The sequence below is a fragment of the Archocentrus centrarchus genome, chromosome 20, assembly GCF_007364275.1.
Source record: "Archocentrus centrarchus isolate MPI-CPG fArcCen1 chromosome 20, fArcCen1, whole genome shotgun sequence".
NCBI classification, from domain to species: domain Eukaryota; kingdom Metazoa; phylum Chordata; class Actinopteri; order Cichliformes; family Cichlidae; genus Archocentrus; species Archocentrus centrarchus.
This window is the reverse complement of record NC_044365.1, coordinates 30,501,475-30,523,212: the sequence shown is the minus strand read 5'-3', so window position 1 is coordinate 30,523,212 and position 21,738 is coordinate 30,501,475. Positions and strand designations below refer to the sequence as shown.

The 21,738-nt window shown below is 38.0% G+C and overlaps 1 protein-coding gene across 1 annotated transcript in view; it reads left to right on the top strand.

The window, feature by feature from the left end:
- ctnnd2a (catenin (cadherin-associated protein), delta 2a) overlaps positions 1 to 21,738 on the top strand; it is a 264,157-nt gene that overhangs the window by 28,279 nt on the left and 214,140 nt on the right. Inside the window, exon 2 of the mRNA XM_030756885.1 lies at positions 12,948 to 13,078. Within this exon, the coding sequence (XP_030612745.1) occupies positions 12,950 to 13,078 (129 nt within the window). The 5' untranslated portion in view covers positions 12,948 to 12,949. The remainder of the gene's footprint in view (positions 1 to 12,947; positions 13,079 to 21,738) is intronic.

The window sequence follows — 21,738 nt, the reverse complement described above, 5'->3', positions numbered from 1 at the left end:
TCAGTTTTAATAAAATGCACATGGTTTACAGCAATAGACCCAATGGAATATGTCATTAACAGCTGTGCCCATGCGAGCCTGTTTTGAGTCTATGTGTTTGTTTGTGTGTGTGTGTGATAGGGTTCTGGATTGCTTGCAGGGTCAAGAGACTCCCTTGAGAAACAATAATATTCAGAGAATGGCTTTGTGCCTAATGTGCATGTATGGCCATGTTACACTGAGCCACTTTAGAAACGTTTGTCTTTGAAATGTGGCACAGCGTATTAGCACATCTTAGGCTAATTTAAGCATGTCAAAGGAAATACTGACAGAATACTGATGGTATCCAGTACACAATAGGATTTTTTTTTTCTTGAATGTTTATTTTTCTTATTAAAGCTGTTACCTCCAGGGGGTGGGCTCAAGAACCCGTTTTGAATAAGAACTAGTTCAAAAGAGGATTGTTATTATTCACTTACTTCCGACAGCTGCTCTTTGTTCATGTTAATGTGTGCATACACAAATACAGCAGATATAATGCCCACGACAGACAACCAGCTATCAGGAATACTACTTGTGCATGGTATGATAGAAAATATTACTATCATATTTATGATGACCTGCAATGCTCAAAAAAAAAAAAAATTACCTCCTTTATGCAAAATTTACAATTTAAGGGTTTTTGCTAAATAAATTACTGACTTTTGGAAATGTACGGTGCAACAAATATACAACACTCTTCATATTTGTTGCTTTTAAGACACTGTTTCATAATGACCAGCTAAAATGGCACATTTCAAATCCGGCACAACAAGTTTGTGCTTGACAGCAGAATAAAAGTCAGCTATCTAAAGCACCAGCGGTAAAGATCTGATATTGACGACAGCATCTCCAGAGTAATCCGTGACAAAAGACAGAAAGCTGGCAGGTTCTCCTTACTCAACAGTTTAATGCAGCCGCAAGGCAAGTTACCTTGTATGTGAAAAGACTGACTTTCACTTATTCTTAAGAGTAAAATCTTTCTATCTCGCATCTCTGGCATTCCTTTTTATTCTACAGACATGAATAATTCAATACAAAAAAAACAACTGAAGTGAGCCTGACTTCAGTGTATTCCTTATATCAGCATAGCTCAGGAACATGCAGGAATTATTGATGGATCACATCGTTATGGCCAAGATTAAACAAATATTGAACACAGGTGATTACTGGCAGATCATGACATGAGAGTGTTTACAGTGTTCAGTGTATCTAAATCATTTCTTTGTCTTTGTAAGAAACATAACAACAGTCCCAAGGGATGCTGTAAGAGGATTTTTGAGCTGATGCTCAAAAAAAAAGCTCTTCGAGAGCACAGTCCTCCACCAAGACAGCTGACTCTCTGGGCAGTATTTACTTTTAAGGGAATAGTATTGTATTTTGGATGTACAGTACCAGTGAAAAGTTTGGACATGGTCACCGATTCATATGAACAGGAGAGTGTGTTCACAGTTTTGACTGGTACTGTACTCATTTTGTTTTCTTCATTCTTTCAATCCCCATACACCAGGATCATTTTCTAAATGTCACCAACACAAACAAAGGCAACAGAATTTTCCATATCATGCTGTCTATGCAAGTAATGGCAATAAGAAACATACTTTTAAATAGCTCTATATAGCATTATTGTCACTTTGACTTTCAGATCAATCTATTGACCTTGAAGGAGAGGTCAGAGGTCAAATGTTTTCTACATGTTGGCAATATACACCACACATGTAAGAACATAGTTTCTTAATTATAAGGCTTTTTGTCAATGGTGGACCAATAAATCATGAAGGTGACCTTGGAGACCTTGGTGGATGTAAGCCAAATTTTAATGGCTTCTTAACATGACCTCACGCTACACACCCACAGAGTTTTACCAGAATTCATTCAAAAATTTTCATTCGAGAAATCTTTGAGCCATCATGTTTACAGGCCTGCCTGCCTTACTTTTCTAGTTTTCTTTTTTCTATTTTAGTAAGTCAGTATAATAGATAACACAGTAAAGTAGAAGTTCATTAAACCTCAAGTGCTGATGAGTCTTTAGCCTCCTGTCCTCTGGCAAACCATCAGACATCTCCAGAGGAAGGAACAATAGTTTGCCCACGCTATGACAACTGGGCTGCTGGAGACTTGTTAATGAATGCCATATAAGATTAAAGTGTGGACCTTCCAAATATGTGAGGTGAGGTAGAGTAGGGGAAGTAACACCTGAAAAATAATGAGTTCAAATAGCTAACATACAGCATAACTGGTAAGCACAGAAAGTTCTTTTTTTTTAACTATTAATAAAATCTGCACATGCCTTTCCTCAATGCCTGTTATTTATGTTATTAGGAAACTGTTTTACCATTAGCACTGCTACATCATAATGCCTTGTGGAAAAAATCCATATCCTCAATATTCCATGAGAGAAGTTTACACTTACTGAATGGAAGCTCAATAAGGTGAGATCATTTGGAAAAAGGAAAGATGATTTATTGAGATACAGAATTTAAATAAAAGCTGAACCGTCACAGCCGAATGGAGACCCACCAGTCATAGGAATTAGGACAGGACCCCCCCACCCCAGGGTCTAGACACTGGTGGTGATGAAGATGAAGATGGAGGCTTGGATGGGACTCTGAGAGACCAGGGTGAGGCGGAGATGGGGACGCGCTGCATGAATGCCGGTCTGAAAGAGGGATTGGCAGAAGAGCAATGAGATTTAAAACACAGAGAACAAAGGCTGATTGGTTCACAGAAGTAAGACAAGAAAACGATTGGACCAGAGTAATTATGTCAGTATGAGTTTGATAGCATAGGAAAGTTGAAGTGATGTAAAGAATAGACTAGCAGCCTGAAAACCCAGGTGGACAGGTGAATACTGATCTTCCTTACTGAATCTAAACATAAGCTTCATTATATTGGCGACTATATTATTGGAGATTTTTTGGAGACAGGTCCACTGTGAATACATCTTGTGCTGTTTATCGGTAACCACCCTTTGATTATAGATTAGGTACTCAATAAGAAAAAGCAGACATATTGTATTGATTTCACTCAATTATATAGTCCAAGGTTGTTCATTTAGTCCATATGTTACTGACTAAACTTGGGGATTATTTATTTATTTATTTTTTGCGACGTATACCCTTCTGTTAATTTAAAGCCATGGTTGTTACTGATTAATTACATCTGTCACTTTTAAAATTTTCTTTTTTTACTGGCATTTCTATCAAGGGAAAGTTAGTTGGAAAATAAATTAAATGTCACAAAGCTGAAAAAATTTGAAAGTTGGCTTTTTAGAGATATGCACTCATAATGCAAGATTAATCCAGAACATTAAACATAATAGTAAAACACTGACAGAGAGCGTTTCTTTGCAGAATACATATTTTAACTTTTGATCTTTATTTATTCAAATAACATATTTTACTTTTGTAAAACTTATTATTTCTCATTATTTGCTCACAAAACAGATGCATTGGCTGTAGCTATCGGCTGACACTGAGTGTCATATTAATAAGCTGCATTTCTAACTGTGAGGAAGAGACTGGAAATCTTTTATTTGTCAGGCAACATCAGGCTTACTTCATAACTTCTTCCTCTCTAGAGGACCCTGTTCAGAGTTCTGGTTGGATTTGTTACAAAAATGCATTTGATGTCATTTTTAGTGGTTGCCAAGCAACATGGTACATTCACAGAGGAGACCAACAACTCCTACTTTGACTGAGACATATGTAAGATTTGTTGCTGCATCAAATTTGGCACAGTTGCAAATTCAGTAACATTACTGTCCCTGACTAATTGTTTAATTGCCGATATTTTCCCTCCAATTTCCAATTTGATTAAGAAGGGACAAAAATAATCAGTATTTGAGTTTCTCTAAATGCTCCCTGGACTGATAATTATGTGCCTCATTTGTAGAGTCCGAGGTTGTTCATTTTGCTCGTATGGTTTTACAGCTGTAACTGACTAAATATCAAACAATACAGTGCAACAGTGAGGTCCCGCATGTAAAATTCCCAATAATATTCTCTTTAGGGATTTTAATTATGAGCTATAATATTACAGCCATCCAAAGTAGACTTACTACAAGCTGTGAAATTGTGAAACGATGGTATGTGCTCTTGTGGAAAACACAAGTGACCATGGAAATGGTTAAATCTGAACGTCAGGTTGCTTAGTGAGTGCAAAACTTCAGAAACCATGAGAGCAGTGATTGCAGTCAGGAATCAGTTTTATTAGGTGACAATATTGTGCAGGCTGCTGAAAAGTTACAGTTAGGTTACTTTAGTTATTGTTAAACTAAAGTGTTCAGCAGTTATGTTGTACTTTTAAAATTTCCAGGGAAAATACTACCAGGATACTTTTGTGCTTATATTTGACTTATGCTGTCTCGCTGAATGTATTGCTGTGTCACTGCAATTGCACTGGTGCCTTGTTTCAGTAGATACACACTTTGAATTAGGTAGTGTGTCATCAGCGACAGCACATTGGAAACTAAGGATGGAAAGTGCCCTTCATTTACTTACACTTACAAATGCTGCTGCCTGCAAGCACTGATACAACAGTGTTTAATATTTTTTTTTTTATATTGTTAGAAATATCAGTTTTGAAAATTTTCTTGAAATATAATTTTAAGGCTGCATCACTCACTTCTATTTATTAGAAAATAATAATGTATTAATCTCAATAGTTTATTACTTCTAATACATGAATTTGTATTGATTTTCCTAATACGGCATATAAATAATGTCTTCCCTGATGAATATAGAAATGAAATGTTTTAGCATATAAAGAAGGATTCAAGCTCTATCTACTGTATATCACCTCCCTAAAGAACCTCCTTTTTTTGTAAAGCCAGCACACACAGATTGCTTTTCACCCTTAAATATTTCAACAATGTCATTTCATATGAAGGGGAGACACACTCTTTTGGTTGTGTTCCTTAGAGGAGCCACCCATTCAAACATGCTGAGGGAGATAATGGCTTCCTGCACACATTATTTGGAACCTGGATTTCATAGGAAATAGAACCAAAAAAAGACAAAAATTAATAACTGCTAGAGCTAGGTTGGAAAAAATATTTTTTTCAAAATTAAATCCAAATGGTCTTGAATTTATACACCATCATTAGGAAAAATGCCCAATCTCAGGATATTTTCTGAAAACTGCAGCACTAATGGCAGGATTACGGTAGAAATGCAAATTTTATATTAAGGAAAAATGTATTTTCATTGTGCACAGGAAAGTTATTACATTTTAAAATGAAAATGTAGAAGGGAAAACTGGTTGAAAAGAGGATAAAGAAACATAATAAGGTCAGAGTGAGAGCCGGGCCGAGCAGGGAGTCAGACAGCTTATGGGAAATTATAGGGTAAAGGGAAGGACCTCTCACTGAACCTCAGAGAAAGGTTATAATACATGTGTAAGTCTCTGTGTGTGTGGGTATGGGCATGGACATTTAAGGTGTGTTTTGCTTGGACACAGCAGGTGTGAAAAGGGGTCAGCAGTGCCTATCCTGCAAAATCCCCTGGCACTGAATGTGAGTCATCGCTCTGTTTACATATGCATGCATGCATTTTATTTTATTTTTTTGGCCTGTGTATGGAGCAGGTGTATTTTTTTCTATTGTGAGCAAACAGTAAAGGTCAAGCATACTGATTAGCTAAAGTATAAATGAGCAGCCAAACTTAAATCAAAATTAATGCTCTAATAATGAGTCTGATTTGTTGATCAGATCTGTTTACATCATCATAAGGTTTTTTTTTTTTTTGAATGGAGACTGTGGTTTGTGCAGTTTTATATGCACCTGTGGTGCTTGTTCGCTTCAATCATGTATGAAAACACAGACATGTATGTTATAATTTACTCTTTTTTGTTCATTATATCACTGTATAAAGTGAGATGGTAAATATTTGGTGTTCATAAACACCAAATGAATAATAATACATATATTTATTGTTCTTTGCAAGCTGCATATTCATTGTATAAGACAAAGTAATTACAATTAAGGGCACTATTAGTGTCACTGTTTGGCGAACACTTATTTACAGATAAGCAGGAGAACACATTCCAGTGAGTCCAGTGAATTTTTTATTTTTTTTTTTGCAACTTATTGCGTACAAATGTATTGTGCAATTTATTTAGGTTTTACAGAGGGGAAAAAAAAATCACTTGATCATGCAGAAGTCTCAAAAACTCACGTATCAAATATGATGCAATGGGTGTTAAGAGTTCAAGTCCAGACGCCTACTCGGAATCTTGGTATGGTTTGCCAACTAGACACACACATCCCCAGTGCAGAGCTGTTGCTGGGAATTTAATTATCAGGATTTTTACTTTTTACACATCATGAGTCAACTTAGTGCTGGAGGATGATATCCAATACCTACGGCGGTCTACAGAACAAAACATATTGTTATAAGGGTGAAAAGTCATGAGATGCTTATTTGGTCTGTGATGACCATTGAGTTCATTTGCCTTTGCAGATAGAAAGAAGGAAAAGTGTGCATTCGGAGGCTGGAAGGGTAGAGGGGAGTTTTGCACCAGTATGTTCCATGGCTGCTTCTTTTGCAGCCATGGAACATAACTTTTAGAAGCAGTTAACTGAAATATACTTTTTGGAGTTTTTTTCTTTTGTTTGTTTACAATTTGGTTTCCAAGGAGGTCTATTAAATGCTGGGTCCTCGACCATACAAGGCTTTGTCTGAGCTTTCCATTACTTATCTAGGGCTCAGCCAAATGAAATGTCATACCACCATTCCTTCTCAGTTCAATGGGAAGCAGCACACAGCTCAAAACAGCCAGAATGCGCTGCAATTAAATTCATCCCTAGAGCTACAAAAGCCGCCTCTGAGCTGAAGTTCCTGTTACATTGTGCCCTGCAGGATGTTACACATCTATTCAGTAGCAGCTCAACTGTGCTTGTCGACAATACCTGGAAAGAAAAGAATAGGATGGTGGAGTATTGTGACATTTGATGGCGAATGTGTTCTGGGATTATCTCTGCGGCAGCCAATATACAGTACAGCGAGGCAACTTTGCAATTTTCTGAAGACAGCACCTGCTGGACACTAATTACAAAGAGGTTGTGCCTACTCTATAAATGATTACTCGCTTTCTCTGACAATAACCGGTTTACAGCAATGTCTTTGTTGTATGCCGTGCTCTAACTTCAGTCATTCAGTTGTATGAGAAATGATGTATCAAAGTCAGGCAGAACCATGTTTGCCTATTGAATTTAATTGCACTTGTTTGTGTTTGCCGGTTTCCTGTATATTGGGAATATTGTGTCAAGAACTGCAAAGAGATTATCTGATGAGCTAATGCCGTAAGGCAACACTCATTTCTGCCTGCAACAACAATCAATCAGCCTTTCCTGTACATACATTTATTCAAGCTTAGTACTAAGTATGATAGGCACAAACCAGTGGGTGCAGATATTATTACTTGTGAAAACAGGTGTAACTAATAACAGCTGCATTTCTTTTCAGTGTGCCTGTGCCAGGCCTCTGGCATTATACAGGCTGGCACACTGGCACTGCTTATTGGCACAGCAAAATGGAGTGAAGCCATCATTAATGTTATTAGTCACACCTGTGATTTTCCTGCCATGAGAAAGGACTATTGTATCTATTTCAGACTACTGTATCGTGCTACAGACAGAACTGGATAGCATTTGGAACAAAAATCTGACCACGAACTGTTGCCAAGAAGCCACATGTCAAATTATTGATGGGGCACATGTTCGTTCTTTTGTGTTAGTTAAGGGCTCCGATTTATTGCTAGAGGTGTTTACTCATAGAAAACATCTATAGGAGTTCAGAAAGAAGGTGAGATGAGGCTTTCCTCTTCCCACTGAGTTGCACATTTGGCTGGCTCATTCAAGAGAAATTGCGGCAGCCAGCCAGCGTGTGTAAAATGGTCTTTGCTGGGGTTCTGGTTGCTCAGGAGCCAAACTCCAGTGACTCATCTCCACTCAGGAGGGGAGATGCCAGACACAGAAGTGGTATTTGTCAGTGAGAGTGAAAATTACCATCTGCAGGGCATCTCACTAGCATCTTTTATTTACCGACACCACCCTGTCTAGCCGGCTGTCTGTCTGATGGCTAGCTGACTGGCTAATAGAATGACTGGAAGTTTGATTTACACACTGTCTGGATCCTCACTGACTTACTGTCTATGTAAGGTAACTGACATGCTTGACTCTAATTCTTATTGTCTATCTCATTAAATCTTTTCTATAAATACTTATAAAAATAAGTGTAAATTGTCACAGATTACTAAAATCTATGCAGAAGTGTACATGCAGACCCTCTAACTAAAATTAGAGGCATGAATTAAAATCCCGAGATCAAATGTTAAATGCCTGAGACTAACAAGAAACTGTAAAGTAAGAGACTCCATGATCTAATCCCTCACTCAGCCAGCTCATTATTTAGTCTCCTCCTGAAGTCTGGGCTTCTATATTGACAAAATCCTGTCCCTATGGTCTCTACAACTCTCTAAAACTTGCCAACCAATTTCCTGATTTCTAAGACACTTTCTCTGTCTTTTTCTCTGTGTGTACTCTCAGCTCAGACAGGAAATAATGTGCAGATGTTTTATTGATGATTTTGAAACCTTTACAGTTAATTAGAAATAAGTTAATTTCATTTTCTGACATTGATTTTCAAGGTGCTTGAGTGTTGCGTGAAACTAAGCTGTCCCTCTCCTCTTTCAGTTTTACGTGTCCAATAGGTGGACACCACATTGTGTGACCCTCTCACCTGTAGTACTGTATACTTCATGCAGAAAGACAGTTTGTTTCTTTTCAGTTACTTCCCAGTCAAAGACCAAATTAAAGGTTGTCATGTCATGCACAAAAATTGTAAATTCATGGAATATCAGTGTCACAAAATCAATAATTCAACTGAACAAATGGTGACAAAGTATTAGTAATGTATGACAGGAGGTTTGCAGCTTGTCATTTCTCTGCATAGGTAAAATACAAGGTTAAAAATATCTGGGCGTGGAACTGAAAACAGAGTAGTGTGTTAATGTTGCAAGGTGTCATTGTTAAAAGTGTTACGTGATGCTGATGCATCTGTCATCACTTATAGAGATTATGATGAAGCCTGGTTGAAAACAAACAAACAAACAAACAAGCAAACCTGATCTGCTTATGTACAACTCATGCTAACTTTGTCAAGTTATTGTCAAGGTGGTATTTGATAAAATATACATTGCTTTAACATAAGTAACATATGTGGCAAATGTTACTGTGTGTACTGTGTTTTAGATTTACAGTACCAGTCAAAAGTTTGGACTTATGGGTGAGTGTGTCCAAATTTTTTGTTTTGGTTTTTTTTAAATCAAGTATGCTTTTGGTGTTTATTCTCATACCACAAGCATCCAGTCTGTCCACAGTATTGTGGCTCATAGTCACACTGACTAACTGAACTGACACTTTTAAAGTAATGGATCAGCTGAGTTAACCAAACTCACTCATTTAAATCAGTTTTCACATTTGATTTCATTTGAAATTCTGGAATCTTCCTGTTAGAAAAGAAGATGACACTGTTTCTAGATAGTTGAAACCAGGTCTGTATAAAGTATAACAAATAAAAAAGAAGACATTAAGGGAACATTGAATCATCACAGTATTACACAAAGTAATTTAAACGTCAGGCATAGAAATCTGTCCAGTTAGGAAGCATGAATGATTGTGAATCCATCTCAGCTGCTTTGGTGCAGATGAAAGTGATGAAAGTTGCACTGAAGAGGCAACAAGACAACCCGTAAAACAGGATTGGTTTGCAGGTGGTGACCACAGACCACCCCTCACTCCTTATCTCCCCTGACTGTTTTTTGCTTTTTTGCCGATATTCTTGTAAATACTGGTAGCGTGAGATTGTACCTGCATACACAGATAGTTCAGCTCGTCCACGATGACACATTCATACGTGCCATCATAAGAATACTGAGTCTCCCAGCATAGTCTCAAGAGGGTGGAAGAACAGGACTGGTATGTGCTTCTTTGTATGAGGATGAACAAAAGCACTCCCAGAGCTCTACAAAATTACCTGCTGCAGGCTACTCATGTGCACATTTCTGACCAAACTGTAAGAAACAGACTGGATGCCCTCACGCAGATCTCAGGACACTATCCACTGTCTCATCAGGAACATACCCAGATGCTGCTGAGCACTACTGAGCCACAAGTTGGATCAGCCTGTGATTTCAGTTTTTAAATTTTTTAGTATGATTTTCAATCCAGCCAACCAAATATTGATGATTTTGGTTTCTACTGACCATTGTTACATCCTTTTGTGTCACGGTCCCGGGCCGGTGGCCCAGTGTTTTGTGTTCTCTTGGTTCTGTTTCAGTTATTTCTCTGATTATGTTTATTAGTTCTCTTTTGTATTCCTCAGTTTATTTCTAGTCCCTTGTGTTTCCCTGTGTCAGGTCTGTGTCTCTGTCCAGTGTCTGTGTGCCAGTTCCCCGTGTCAAGTCTGCGTGTACCTTGTTTAGTCATTTCCTGTTTTATTTTGACAGTCTTGTGTTCCCTGTGCTTTGTGTTTAATTTTGCTTCCCGTTATTAGTTTCATTTGCTTCACCTGCTGTGCCCTGCTGTTTCCTCTTGCCCTGATTACCTGATGTGTATTTAAGCCCTCAGTTTTCTTCTGTTCTTTGTTGTGTCGTTGTCTATTTTCCTGCTGTGTGTGTGTGTCTCTGCTCCTTGTACCCCTTAGTTTTAGTTCTGGCCACAGTCCAGCCCAGTTTACTTGTTTGTATGGTTCTCATTTTCAATAAAGTCCTTTAAGTTCATTTTTCACCTTTTCCGAGTCCTGCTTTTGGGGTCCGCCTTTCCTGCCTGCCACAGCAACCATGACACTTTTGTTCCTTTCCAGGTGAATATTTTGTTTATTAAGAGGTGATGTGTGATATCAGTGTTCCCTTAATTTTTTGAGCAGGATAGACAGAAACTGGTCAAAATGTTTGTTTTTTGTTTGTTATTTATTTATTTTTTATTATTTATTTTTATTTTTTGGAGGGGGGGGGGGTGGAATAATGTCAATGGCACTGCAAACTTTCAAGTAATATTCTTGAGATCTTTCAATCTGGTTTTAAACCTCTCCACAGTACAGAATCTGTATTGTTGAGGGTGTTTAATGACATTCTTTTGACTACAGATACAGGAGATCATGTGATTTTAATGCTTTTAGATTTAACGGCTGCTTTTGACACAGTGGACCATGATATTTTAATTTCTCGTTTAGAGCACTGTGCTGGTTTTCATGGCACTGTTTTGAAGTGGCTTAAGTCTTACTTGACCCAAAGGTCTTTCTGCATAAATCTAAATGAGTTTGAATCATCCTCTGTTCCGTTAACATGTGGAGTACCACAGGGATCAATTTTAGGACCTCTGTTATTTTCATTGTATTTGCTCCCCCTCGGAAGCATTCTTAGAAAGCATAAAATTGCTTTCCATTGCTATGCTGATGATACTCAGATTTATATGCCTTTGAAACGCAAGGAAACCCACTCTTACAGACCCTGTTTAAGTGTCTTGATGATATTAAAGCATGGATGGCTCTAAATTTCTTGAGTTTTAATGAGAAAAAGACAGAGGTGGTTGTTTTTGGCCCTAGTGTCCCAGGTGGATCTTCCCCCGTGGACGTGGGGTCATTATCACAATATGTAAAGCCATCTGTCACAAATTTGGGTTTTATTATGGACGAGAATTTTAAATTGGAGGATCAGATCAGTGCAGTGGTGAGATCTAGCTTCTTTCATTTGAGGCAGCTGGCAAAAATAAAAAATATACTATCGAAGAAGCATTTTGAAGTTGTGATCCATGCTTTTATTACCACTAGACTGGATTACTGCAATGCTTTATATGTTGGTGTTAGCCAGTCTGCTCTAGCCCGTCTGCAACTGGTTCAAAATGCTGCTGCACGCCTATTGACGGGATCACGAAAGAGAGAGCATATTACCCCTGTTTTATCCTCACTGCACTGGCTGCCCGTGTATTTTAGAGTTCATTTTAAAATCCTTTTATTTGTTTTTAAGTCACTTCATGGCCTTGGCCCACCTTATCTTTCCGAGTTGCTGCACGTACATACCCCTTCCCGGTCACTCAGATCAGCTGATCGGCTTTTTCTGGATGTGCCGAGGACACAGCGGAGGCTCAGAGGAGACAGAGCCTTTGCTGTGGCAGGTCCAAAACTCTGGAACACTTTGCCAATAGAGATTAAACAGGCCCCTTCACTGGCCACGTTTAAGTCTGCTCTTAAGACCCACTTGTTTCGTTTGGCCTTTGATTAATAGGAGCGGCTGTCTATTGAAATTTGTATTTTATTTATTTCTAGGATAAATTATGCTTTTTATTATTGGTTTTATTTGTGTGTATTATGTTATTGATTTATTGTTTTTATTGGTGTGTATTATTTTATTAATTTATTGTTAGGATAAATTATGCATTGTATAGTTGTTTATTTGTGTGAAAATTTTTAAATCTTTTATCTTTTTTACTTTTCTCTTGTCCAATTGTGTTTTATGTACAGCACTTTGGTCAGTGGTTGCTGTTTTTAAAGTGCTTTATAAATAAACTTGGCTTGGCTTGGCAAGTAATGCAAAATTTAGGAACAGTTTGGAAACTGGGCCACTTGGTTCAGTTAGAAAGTCAATATGCTGATTGCTTTCAATGAATTGTCCTTCTCTTACAAGTTATTTCTGTGCACCGTGACTTAACAGATTTTCAAAGTTGACTTTATCAGCACTTGAAATTATCTTATTTATTTTTAAATAACTATTTTATCCTACTCCGTTGTTTCTCCAAATCAGAATGGAGTTTATTGGAAGATCATGCAAAGATGAGAGGTGGCAGAGGTCTCCTCCTATCAGCAAGTCTTAACTGTTGTGGTTTTTTTTTGTTTGTTTGTTTTTTTTTTTTACATATGTGTTAATATTAGCAATGCCGGTGCCGGAGCAGCCTGCAGAGCAGGAGAAGGGGGCCATGGTTCCCCCTGTGATGCCAGCCTCCAATGGAGACAGATCTGAGACAGAGACAACCTCCTCTATCCTTGCCTCTGTCAAAGAGCAGGTAGGAAGTCTTCCATTTAAATGTGTGTCCTGAAATATGCAAAGCCTTTATTATGGAAAACTTTGGTAAAAATCTGAAATTGTAGCTGTGTTGCCAATTAACAGCTTACTATAAGGCAGGTCAGGAAGTTGTTCTTTATAGCAGCACCCCACTGCTATAAAGTGTTTAAAGGAAAGCAACAATTGATTGGTTTCAAGGTAATGCACGAGTTTAATGGATGGAAGTAATGGAGATTATGGAGCAAGAGCTGTGGCCAGTGTAGACATAGTGGAAAATGTCATTAAAATCAAGGCAGTTACTTGACGGAGGAGCGGTGGAGTGGTAACTGCATTGCTGCAATGATGCTGCATGGTTTTGCTTAAAAAGGGAGAACAGGAAAATCATATTTAACTAGAGGATGGTGGAAGAATCAGATCAATAAATCAAACTTTGGTTTAGGTCAGGGAGAAGGGAAATAAATGCAATATAAAAATATTTTAGTATTTGATAGGTTGAGAAGGAAGCGAGGAAAAGCAAGAATAGGAGGTATGTAACAAGCAGATGACTGGACAGGAATTGATTTTATGGTTGAATATAATTCTACTGTATGTATGCAAGCAGGAGTTTTGGAGAACAACGCAACATTTGACAGATTTGGTTATCTGAAGTTATGTGTATATGTTGTGTAAGCTTCTCCAAATTGATCTTTACCGTCCTTCATTTGTATATTAAATACTTTACTGATGTTTTACATAAAAGATATATGAACACTGTTTACATTCACAATAAAAAGATATTCCTGATCCCTATAAAAAGACACTAATTGCGTTCAGTGAATGCAATTCTTAGCATTGCGTTCACTTGCATTGCGTGTCTTAGCATTGTACTTATTTCATTGTGTAATGGAATTCTGTTTCATTTAGATTTAGCTCATCAGCAAGTACAATATGCCATAGATTTATCATTTTGCCAATCTGCACTGACTCTAAAGTTCTCCTTAATTTAATACCACAAAATATTCCATTTACCCTTACCGAGTCAAGGACAAGTCCTGATAGTAATTTAAGCTTTTTTTTTCCCTTTGCAAATGGCATTCATTTGTGTGTCTGTTTTTTTTCTAGACCATAGAACCTCTCAGTGCTTTCACATTACTGAATCACTGAAGTGTGCAGTGTTTAGTCAGATCCATGCAGCAGGCCAGATTTGAACCCAGCTCTTCCTAGTAGAGGTTAACCACAAGAGAAATAAATCACAGCATTGTTGCCATTGTTGAAGTCTTATTTCTGCAGTGCGACATTTCTAAAATCTTTACCCCTGAGGAAAACAAATGTTTTAAAAATGACTTGTTCAGTCATTAGGAGAGAACAGGAAGCAAGAAGTTTTATCTGATAACAGCTCTAATCAGCTCTACATACAGTAGCAGCACATTAGATAAAAGTTGGATTGACTGTTTCTGTGCTCTCATTGCTGATTCATTGAAGCACACCTGCTTTTGTCAGATCCATTCATCTTTACTGATTCAGTTCAGTTCAATTCAATTTTATTTATATAGCTCCAATTCACAACAACAGTCGCCTCAAGGTGCTTTATATTGTAAGTTAAAGGCCCTACAATAACACAGAGAAAACCCAACAATCATGCTGATCTGCACTAATGCTAATGCAACACAGATTAAAGGGTAGTTGGTTAAAAAAAAAAAAAATACAATGCAGACCTGATGAGGGTAATCTGGTAACCAAAATAATACAGTACAAGTAGGACAGGTTTTTGCATGTGTGGCAGTTCAGATCGAGGAAAAACAGCTAAAGGAGAACGGATAGGTTTTGATTTAAGGGTGCACTCTTCTGTTAGAAATTGCTGGGGACTGTGTATGGATAAATGTGTGTGATCTCTGGATAAATCTGACAGCTCAGGTGGAGTGCAGGATTAATCCGGAGGAGTGCTGCTTTCTACAAACTATTTCACCGTATAAAACTAAAATCTGTCAGCTGTCCTGCAGGATGTGCAACAGAACACAAAACATTATTTATCCTCAGAGCCTGAGCTGCGCATGGGTTAATAAAGTTACTGCTACTTGGCCACATGCATGAGTCTGCACACTCATATTTTTATCTGTGTGCCATGTAATGCTGCAGGTAATTTTACACATTGTAACATTCTGACATGAATCCAATGCACTTCGGATCTGGCCCATTAGTAGCTGTATTTTGACAGACACTTCAGATTGAGAGAAGTAAAATAGGTAGAAATAATTCCAATTTTACCTAGAAATAGAATAAAGAAAAATACATAAAGAAATGACTGCGTCTCTGTGACTACAAACCTGAAACACTGCTACTGTAAAAGGTAATTGGCTGTCTGTGATACCCAATACAAGACACAGCTCTGTATGCGTCACATTAAGTTAAGTTCTGCTCTGTGTCATCAACATATGGGCATTACTGAGGATCAGAAATATGTGGGGCTAAGCTCTGAACAGTGACGAGCTCACTGAAGAGCTGCAGGATGCAGCCAGAGTTTGGGTCTGCTCACAGCTTTGATCAAACCTCTCGTGTCAATCATACGTTCTGATAACATCGCCATCTGGCATTCCAGAGTAATTGACACATGTAACGGAAACTATCACAATCATGTGTTTGTTTGTTTTTTTGTTTTTTTCAGCATTAAATTTGATGCAGTTGTCAATAAATTGATCGATGCAAACCTTAGTAAATTTTTTTTTTTTGATTCATTTAAATACTCTCCTCCCAACATTTTGTGCCTCTGAAAGGGACACGTCTACAAATACACATGAAGTAAAGTCAAAAGCAAATGTTTAGTAAATTCCAACAGTAGTTCTTTTTTTAATGCAGGTTTTGTGTTTTTTTTTGTGTCAGTGTATTTATACCTTTAAAACAGCTGGATTTGCTGTAGATTTGCTACTTAGAGGAACACAGCTAAATCTGCTGCTGCGTACTGATATCTGGCAGAACTCTGGGGATGTCGGGAGAAGATTAAGCATGTTGATTTATCAGTTGCACTGTATCTGGTCAAGTTCAAACATGGTGCTGAAAGCTCTGTAGTTGTGTATTAGAAACAACAGCAATACTTCAGAATCAATGTACTGTACCATAGATATAGGCTGGGGAACTCATATTAGCACTCCCATTGGCATGTTAAGTTCTGTTGTCATAGGATCTCTTTACCTGTTTTAGGAAAAATGCATTGCACTGATTCTATCTGAAGTTTTGTCTGGATTCAGTAGATGCAGTTTTCCCTCAATAAATCTCATTCTACAGCTGGGTAAAGTGTGATATTGTATATTTTAGAGCTCTGTTTGCAAAACGCAAACTTTTATAAACACTGCAACTCCATAGAGACGATTAAGTGTAGATAACATATATTTAACATTTCCTCAGATCAGCAAATGTTAAATATATAACATATATTTAAAATTAATTTATCTGTTCCTTGATTTGTTGCTTCTTGTAAACTGTGTTTGCATTTGCAAGTGCGTAATGGATACATTATGTAGGTAGGTGATAAAAGGTTAACTCTACATCACTCACACTCTCTCTGCGCTTTACACTGACATTCTCTAACCACATGCATGTCTGTGTGTGTGTTTACATGTTTCCTGGCTGTGATTTGCTCCAGTAACCATGGCACACCCACCCTCATGTGTTATACACACCTTTCTCACTGTGGTTGTCCCTGTGAGGAAATGCTGGAAGGGAAAAAACATGTACTATCCTATGTCCATAACTTTTTTTTCCCAGCACCATTAGTCCTGGGGGGTAACTAAAGGATTTCAACAATGAGACACATTCAGAACAGGAAGTAGTTGGACAGTGAACAGCGCACTATTAAGTAAGGGTTAAAGACTTTGTAACGCTTAGTTAGGTCTTCTCGCCGCTATCTGTACCAATTAGTGCACCACAAATAGGAAATTTGTGAAACACAATGCTCTGAGATGTAGCTGGGATGCTTCTGAACATTTTGTTTCTCTTCTTGCTCTGAAGGTTGCCAGAGGAAACTAACTGAGTGAACATCTGATTTTCCAAGTATATATTCACAAAACAACAGCTGTTGCTGATATAATTATTATGCTACCTGTTTACACCAGGAAGAAACAAAACAGTGCATTAAAAACACAACACAATACCACTAAATGGCACGGTACCTGTAGCTTAATGAAGTATTTGATGCTTTACTGGTAGCAAAATTAGATAATCTACCACTTTCTGTGCAACAGCAAAGATACAAACAACACATCAGAGAATTAATTATAGTGATAGATTTTTTTTAATCACAACATGTAGACCTAACTGTGCCATGCCTGAATCTATAAAAACCCAAATTTAAAATTGTCAGAGATTATACAGGACCTGAAATGTATCAGTTAATAACGATTCACTCCTACTATCCATTTGACATCTGTCAGTATCAGCATTACAATTGCAGTGCTTACCCACCTTAATTCAAACAAGCAGGTTTAAGAAAAAACATCTATTGTATTACTCAAATTCAAAGGTGGACCCAAAAATGCTCTTAATGAGATATGTTTGTAGTTTGTTCTACATGCACACAAACTTGAAAAATCACCGCCTGTCATAATTTGAGTGGTCAGTATGCATGCACTGACTTAGAGGACGTATACTCTGTGCTCTACAGCTAAGTTTGAAAAAAAGAAAACGGGCCTGCAAGTCAAACTCATGTGTGTTGATCACAGAAAAAAGTTGGTGACAACCCCCCCCCCCCCCCCCAGAGTCACATTAAAAAGCCAAACTCACTAGAGGGTGCAGATACACTGCAACATTTATTAAAGACAGATGTGTGGTATTAAAACTTGAATTCCTGTGGTCCTGTTACTGTTTTGGCAGAATCAGGACTCAGGCTTAGTGATCTTTGCCTCCTGAGACCTGCATATAATGAAAGACCTTGAACTTGACAGTATACTACACTTATCACCACTAAGTCCCTCTCTCTCAGGTTACTGAAGGTGTACCTGTCTCTTTCAGGTCCAAAGTTTATGAAGTATCCAGTTATATTGCTTTCTGTTCATGAGAACCTTTACCTTGAACATCCTCAGGAGTTCACAGTTGTTCCCCTGACTGGTTGTATTATATTTTCAGCATGAAGCGGACTGCAAAAATGTGTGTCCAGTGTTGAAATATTCTCTTCCATTTTTTTTTTTTTTTGAGTGATTTTATTACTGTCACATATTTTTCAAATTAAGTCCATGCTCAGTATTTGAATAGGAGAGGTCTACGTTTTGGGGCTCATGCTTTGTAAGTTGATAAAAAGCCAACATTCAAACTGAATGTACACAAGTGAGGAAGCGCAACAGGAAATCTGCTTCATGCAAAAATTTATGCATTCTCAGATGAATGTCAGGCAGCTATCTTATGTTAAAATGTTCAGATTTGATGGTTCCCTGACTGCTACAGTTTGGAGCCATTTGAGTTTCTCAGTGTTTTGCACGGAGTTGCATCATGTCGAAACTTGCCTCAGGAGGGCTCCACAGAGACCAAATTAACCATTGCTGAGTTGCTCTGCAATCAGTTTCCCACATATTTTCATTTAGCTGGATGTAATGTCCTGTTATGTTTCTGGAAAAAAAAAAAAAGCCCTGGAAATGTAACCGTTCCCACTAATTTATAATCTGGTTTATCGTGTTTTGCCTTATCCCTGATTGATGTCCCGATTTAATGATTCCACCAATAATGAGTTTGATGATATTTGCTGTTCTAAACAACCAGTAGCCAATTAATCTTTTCTGCTTTGTATTATTCAGTCTGTTTAGAATCTAGCCAATTTAATCTTTTCAAATTACATTCTATCAGTGATAGATTATGGTCTTTTGTGTAATGAGCTGGCAAGGAGTTTATATTCTTTATAGCCAGAAAAACACAATATAGAGTGAGAACAAAAGCCACAGGCTAAAATGATGTTAAGCAATTCTGCAGTCAGAGAAAAACATGTTATGGAAGCTGGAAGGGGGTTTGGAAGGTGTTTAAAATATCCCAGTGCGTTATATTCCCTTAGATCCTGCTGGTTTACTCAAGAAATGAACCGAGTTTTTGATCTATAGATGCTTCTTGGATGCTGTTTAAATAAAAATAAATGAGATCAATCTTTCACTTTGATTTTACAGTTTTACTGGTACTTTTATTACCATTATTTATATGGAGAGCTCTGATTACTTTTATTACTCATTACATTTTTGGATATTCTTCTACTATATATATATATATATATATATATATATATATATATATATATAAAATAAAAATATTATATAAAAAACCAAAACACAAGTTTGTTTGTTTATTTATAAACATTTTGTGGAGATAGTTTATCTTCCATAGCATATAGTAAATGAATGGGAAACATGAGGTAGTATAGACTACACATAATATTCAGTCTTTGTTGAAGTTACAGCCCTCATCATTATCATTTTGTCACGCTGCTGAACTACGGTGTGTTCATCTTGCTTTGAGTTTGTTGAATGTGAGCTGGAAGTATCCATGAACTACTTGGGTTATCAAAGGTTCACAACAGATGGAAGCAGTTTGTGTATTTGAAAGAAACAAGGTCTTTTACAGAGCTGAGAGGGTAATATATTCTATCCTCCAGACTGCTGGTTATTCTCCAGACTCCCTTTCTTTGCAGGAGTTTGAGTGCACTTCATTGGCCTTTAGAGTGAGCTGAAAACTTTCCTTTTGCTGGCGTGCACTCACTAAACTTGACTACTGCTCTGGATATTGACTGTGCATATTCTGTACACTTTGACACTCTCCAACACTTATAGAAGTTGCTTGAAAAGTGATTTTGTGTAGGTGTCTGTGTGCCGTTTACAACTTGCTCTGAAAGGAAATTTGTGTAGGTGTATGTGTCATTTGTGTATCTTAATAGACTTCTCTGCTTTATCCTCCATCTCTGTCTCCCATGTTCCCTCCCCTTATTGATGCCCTGTCTGTTGCTGGAGTTGGCAGCTGTATTTTGCAGATGGTATAAATTAACTTCCATTCAGAAGCAGAATGAAGGGGAAGAAATGAATGAATCCTCTTCCACACCCAAAACTATCAAATGCAGCATCTGATTAAAAACCTTCTGTCTCCTGAAATTGTAACGTGTAATAAGTTGGAGAAAAGGAAACATGTTCCAGTTAATATCAATTATAAAATTATCAGTCTTTTCAAAGGGCTTCACAGGCTTGTGAACCTCTGTTCCTGTTCTTTTCAGTCTCAGAACTGGATTTGGTGCATGTTTCACTTAATCTGTACCCTCAATGTCCTGTCCTTTGTTGCTTGTTTCTCTCGTAGTGCCCCAAGGAAAACAAAGATTTAGTTTGCCGGCATACATTTGGTGGGTGAATACTTTGTGTATGAGTGGACTAATTGTACATCATGTATTGTATGTATTGCACATACTCATCTGTGCATTCAGTGTGGCTGCGTATGAGCTTCTGCTTGGCTTCCTGCTTCTTTGTGCGTGCAAATGGTGTAAATCATGTGGATAAGTATACTGTAATCTTCACAATGATTGTTAGAGGTAGAAAAGCAAGTGTCTTAATTCTAGCAATAAACATACTTAGATACTCTGTGTGTGTGTGCGTGCGTGCGTGCGCCGCGCGCGCATGTTATCCAGTAGTCTTTCCTTTGTGTTTCTGCAATATTCAAGACACACTCACAAATGCCAAATGCAGTTTTAATGTGGCTTGTACATGAAGCTAAAAGCTGCCAAGGTGACTTGTAGAGATTTTGATGCAAGCTTAAGTAGGAGGTATGTCACACTAGCAGTATCCCCTTGCCATTTGCTCACTGAAAGAGCATTTGTGGAAGACTAGGGCAGGAAAAAAAAGGTAATGTTCGTCTGCTGAACTGTAGCTATTGAGTACTGTGCGCGCGCGTGCTACAGTTTGTCTGCCAGTTGTGCTGGAATGTTCCATTTAGTCAACATCACCCAGCCAGCAACCCGACTACTGTCACCATCATCATAACTGACAGCTGGCAGGCTGCATGCTACTGCAGCTGCCATGCTCTGGGTCAAAGAGAGAGAGAGCGCAAAAACAAAAAGAATGAGCAAGAAATATCAGATGAAACATGGAAACCATGCAGTGTGTGTGTTTGCGAGTGCAAACAGAAGGGGTGTGAGAATAAGTAAGATGTGGGCTGCAAGAAAGAGACAAGAAAAGACAAAGAGCAATTGCAGAAGATGCAAAGGTTTGGAGAATATTATCAGTGGTACATAAAAGAGAAAGTCTGAAAAATAGAACAGAGGGTATGACAGTGTGAAAACAGGCAGACCTACCTTTCAGTGGCAGAAATCCAATACCCTGAGTAAAAAGCCATTTGTACAGTCTTTTGTGGTGGAGATAAAATAAATGATCTATTACAAATACTGTAAGACACTGTAAACACTACTATCCATCCATCCATCCGCTTCCGCTCATCCTGTTCAGGGTCACGGGGGGGAGGGGTTGGAGCCTATCCCAGCTGTCATAGGGCGAGAGGCAGGATACACCCTGAACAGGTCACCAGCCTTTCGCAGGGCTAACACAGAGAGACGAACAACCTTTCACACTCACATTCATACCTATGGGCAATTTAGTGTAGCCAGTTAACCTAACCCCAGTACATGCATGTCTTTGGAATGTGGGAGGAAACCGGTGTACCCGGAGGAAAGCCACGCAAGCA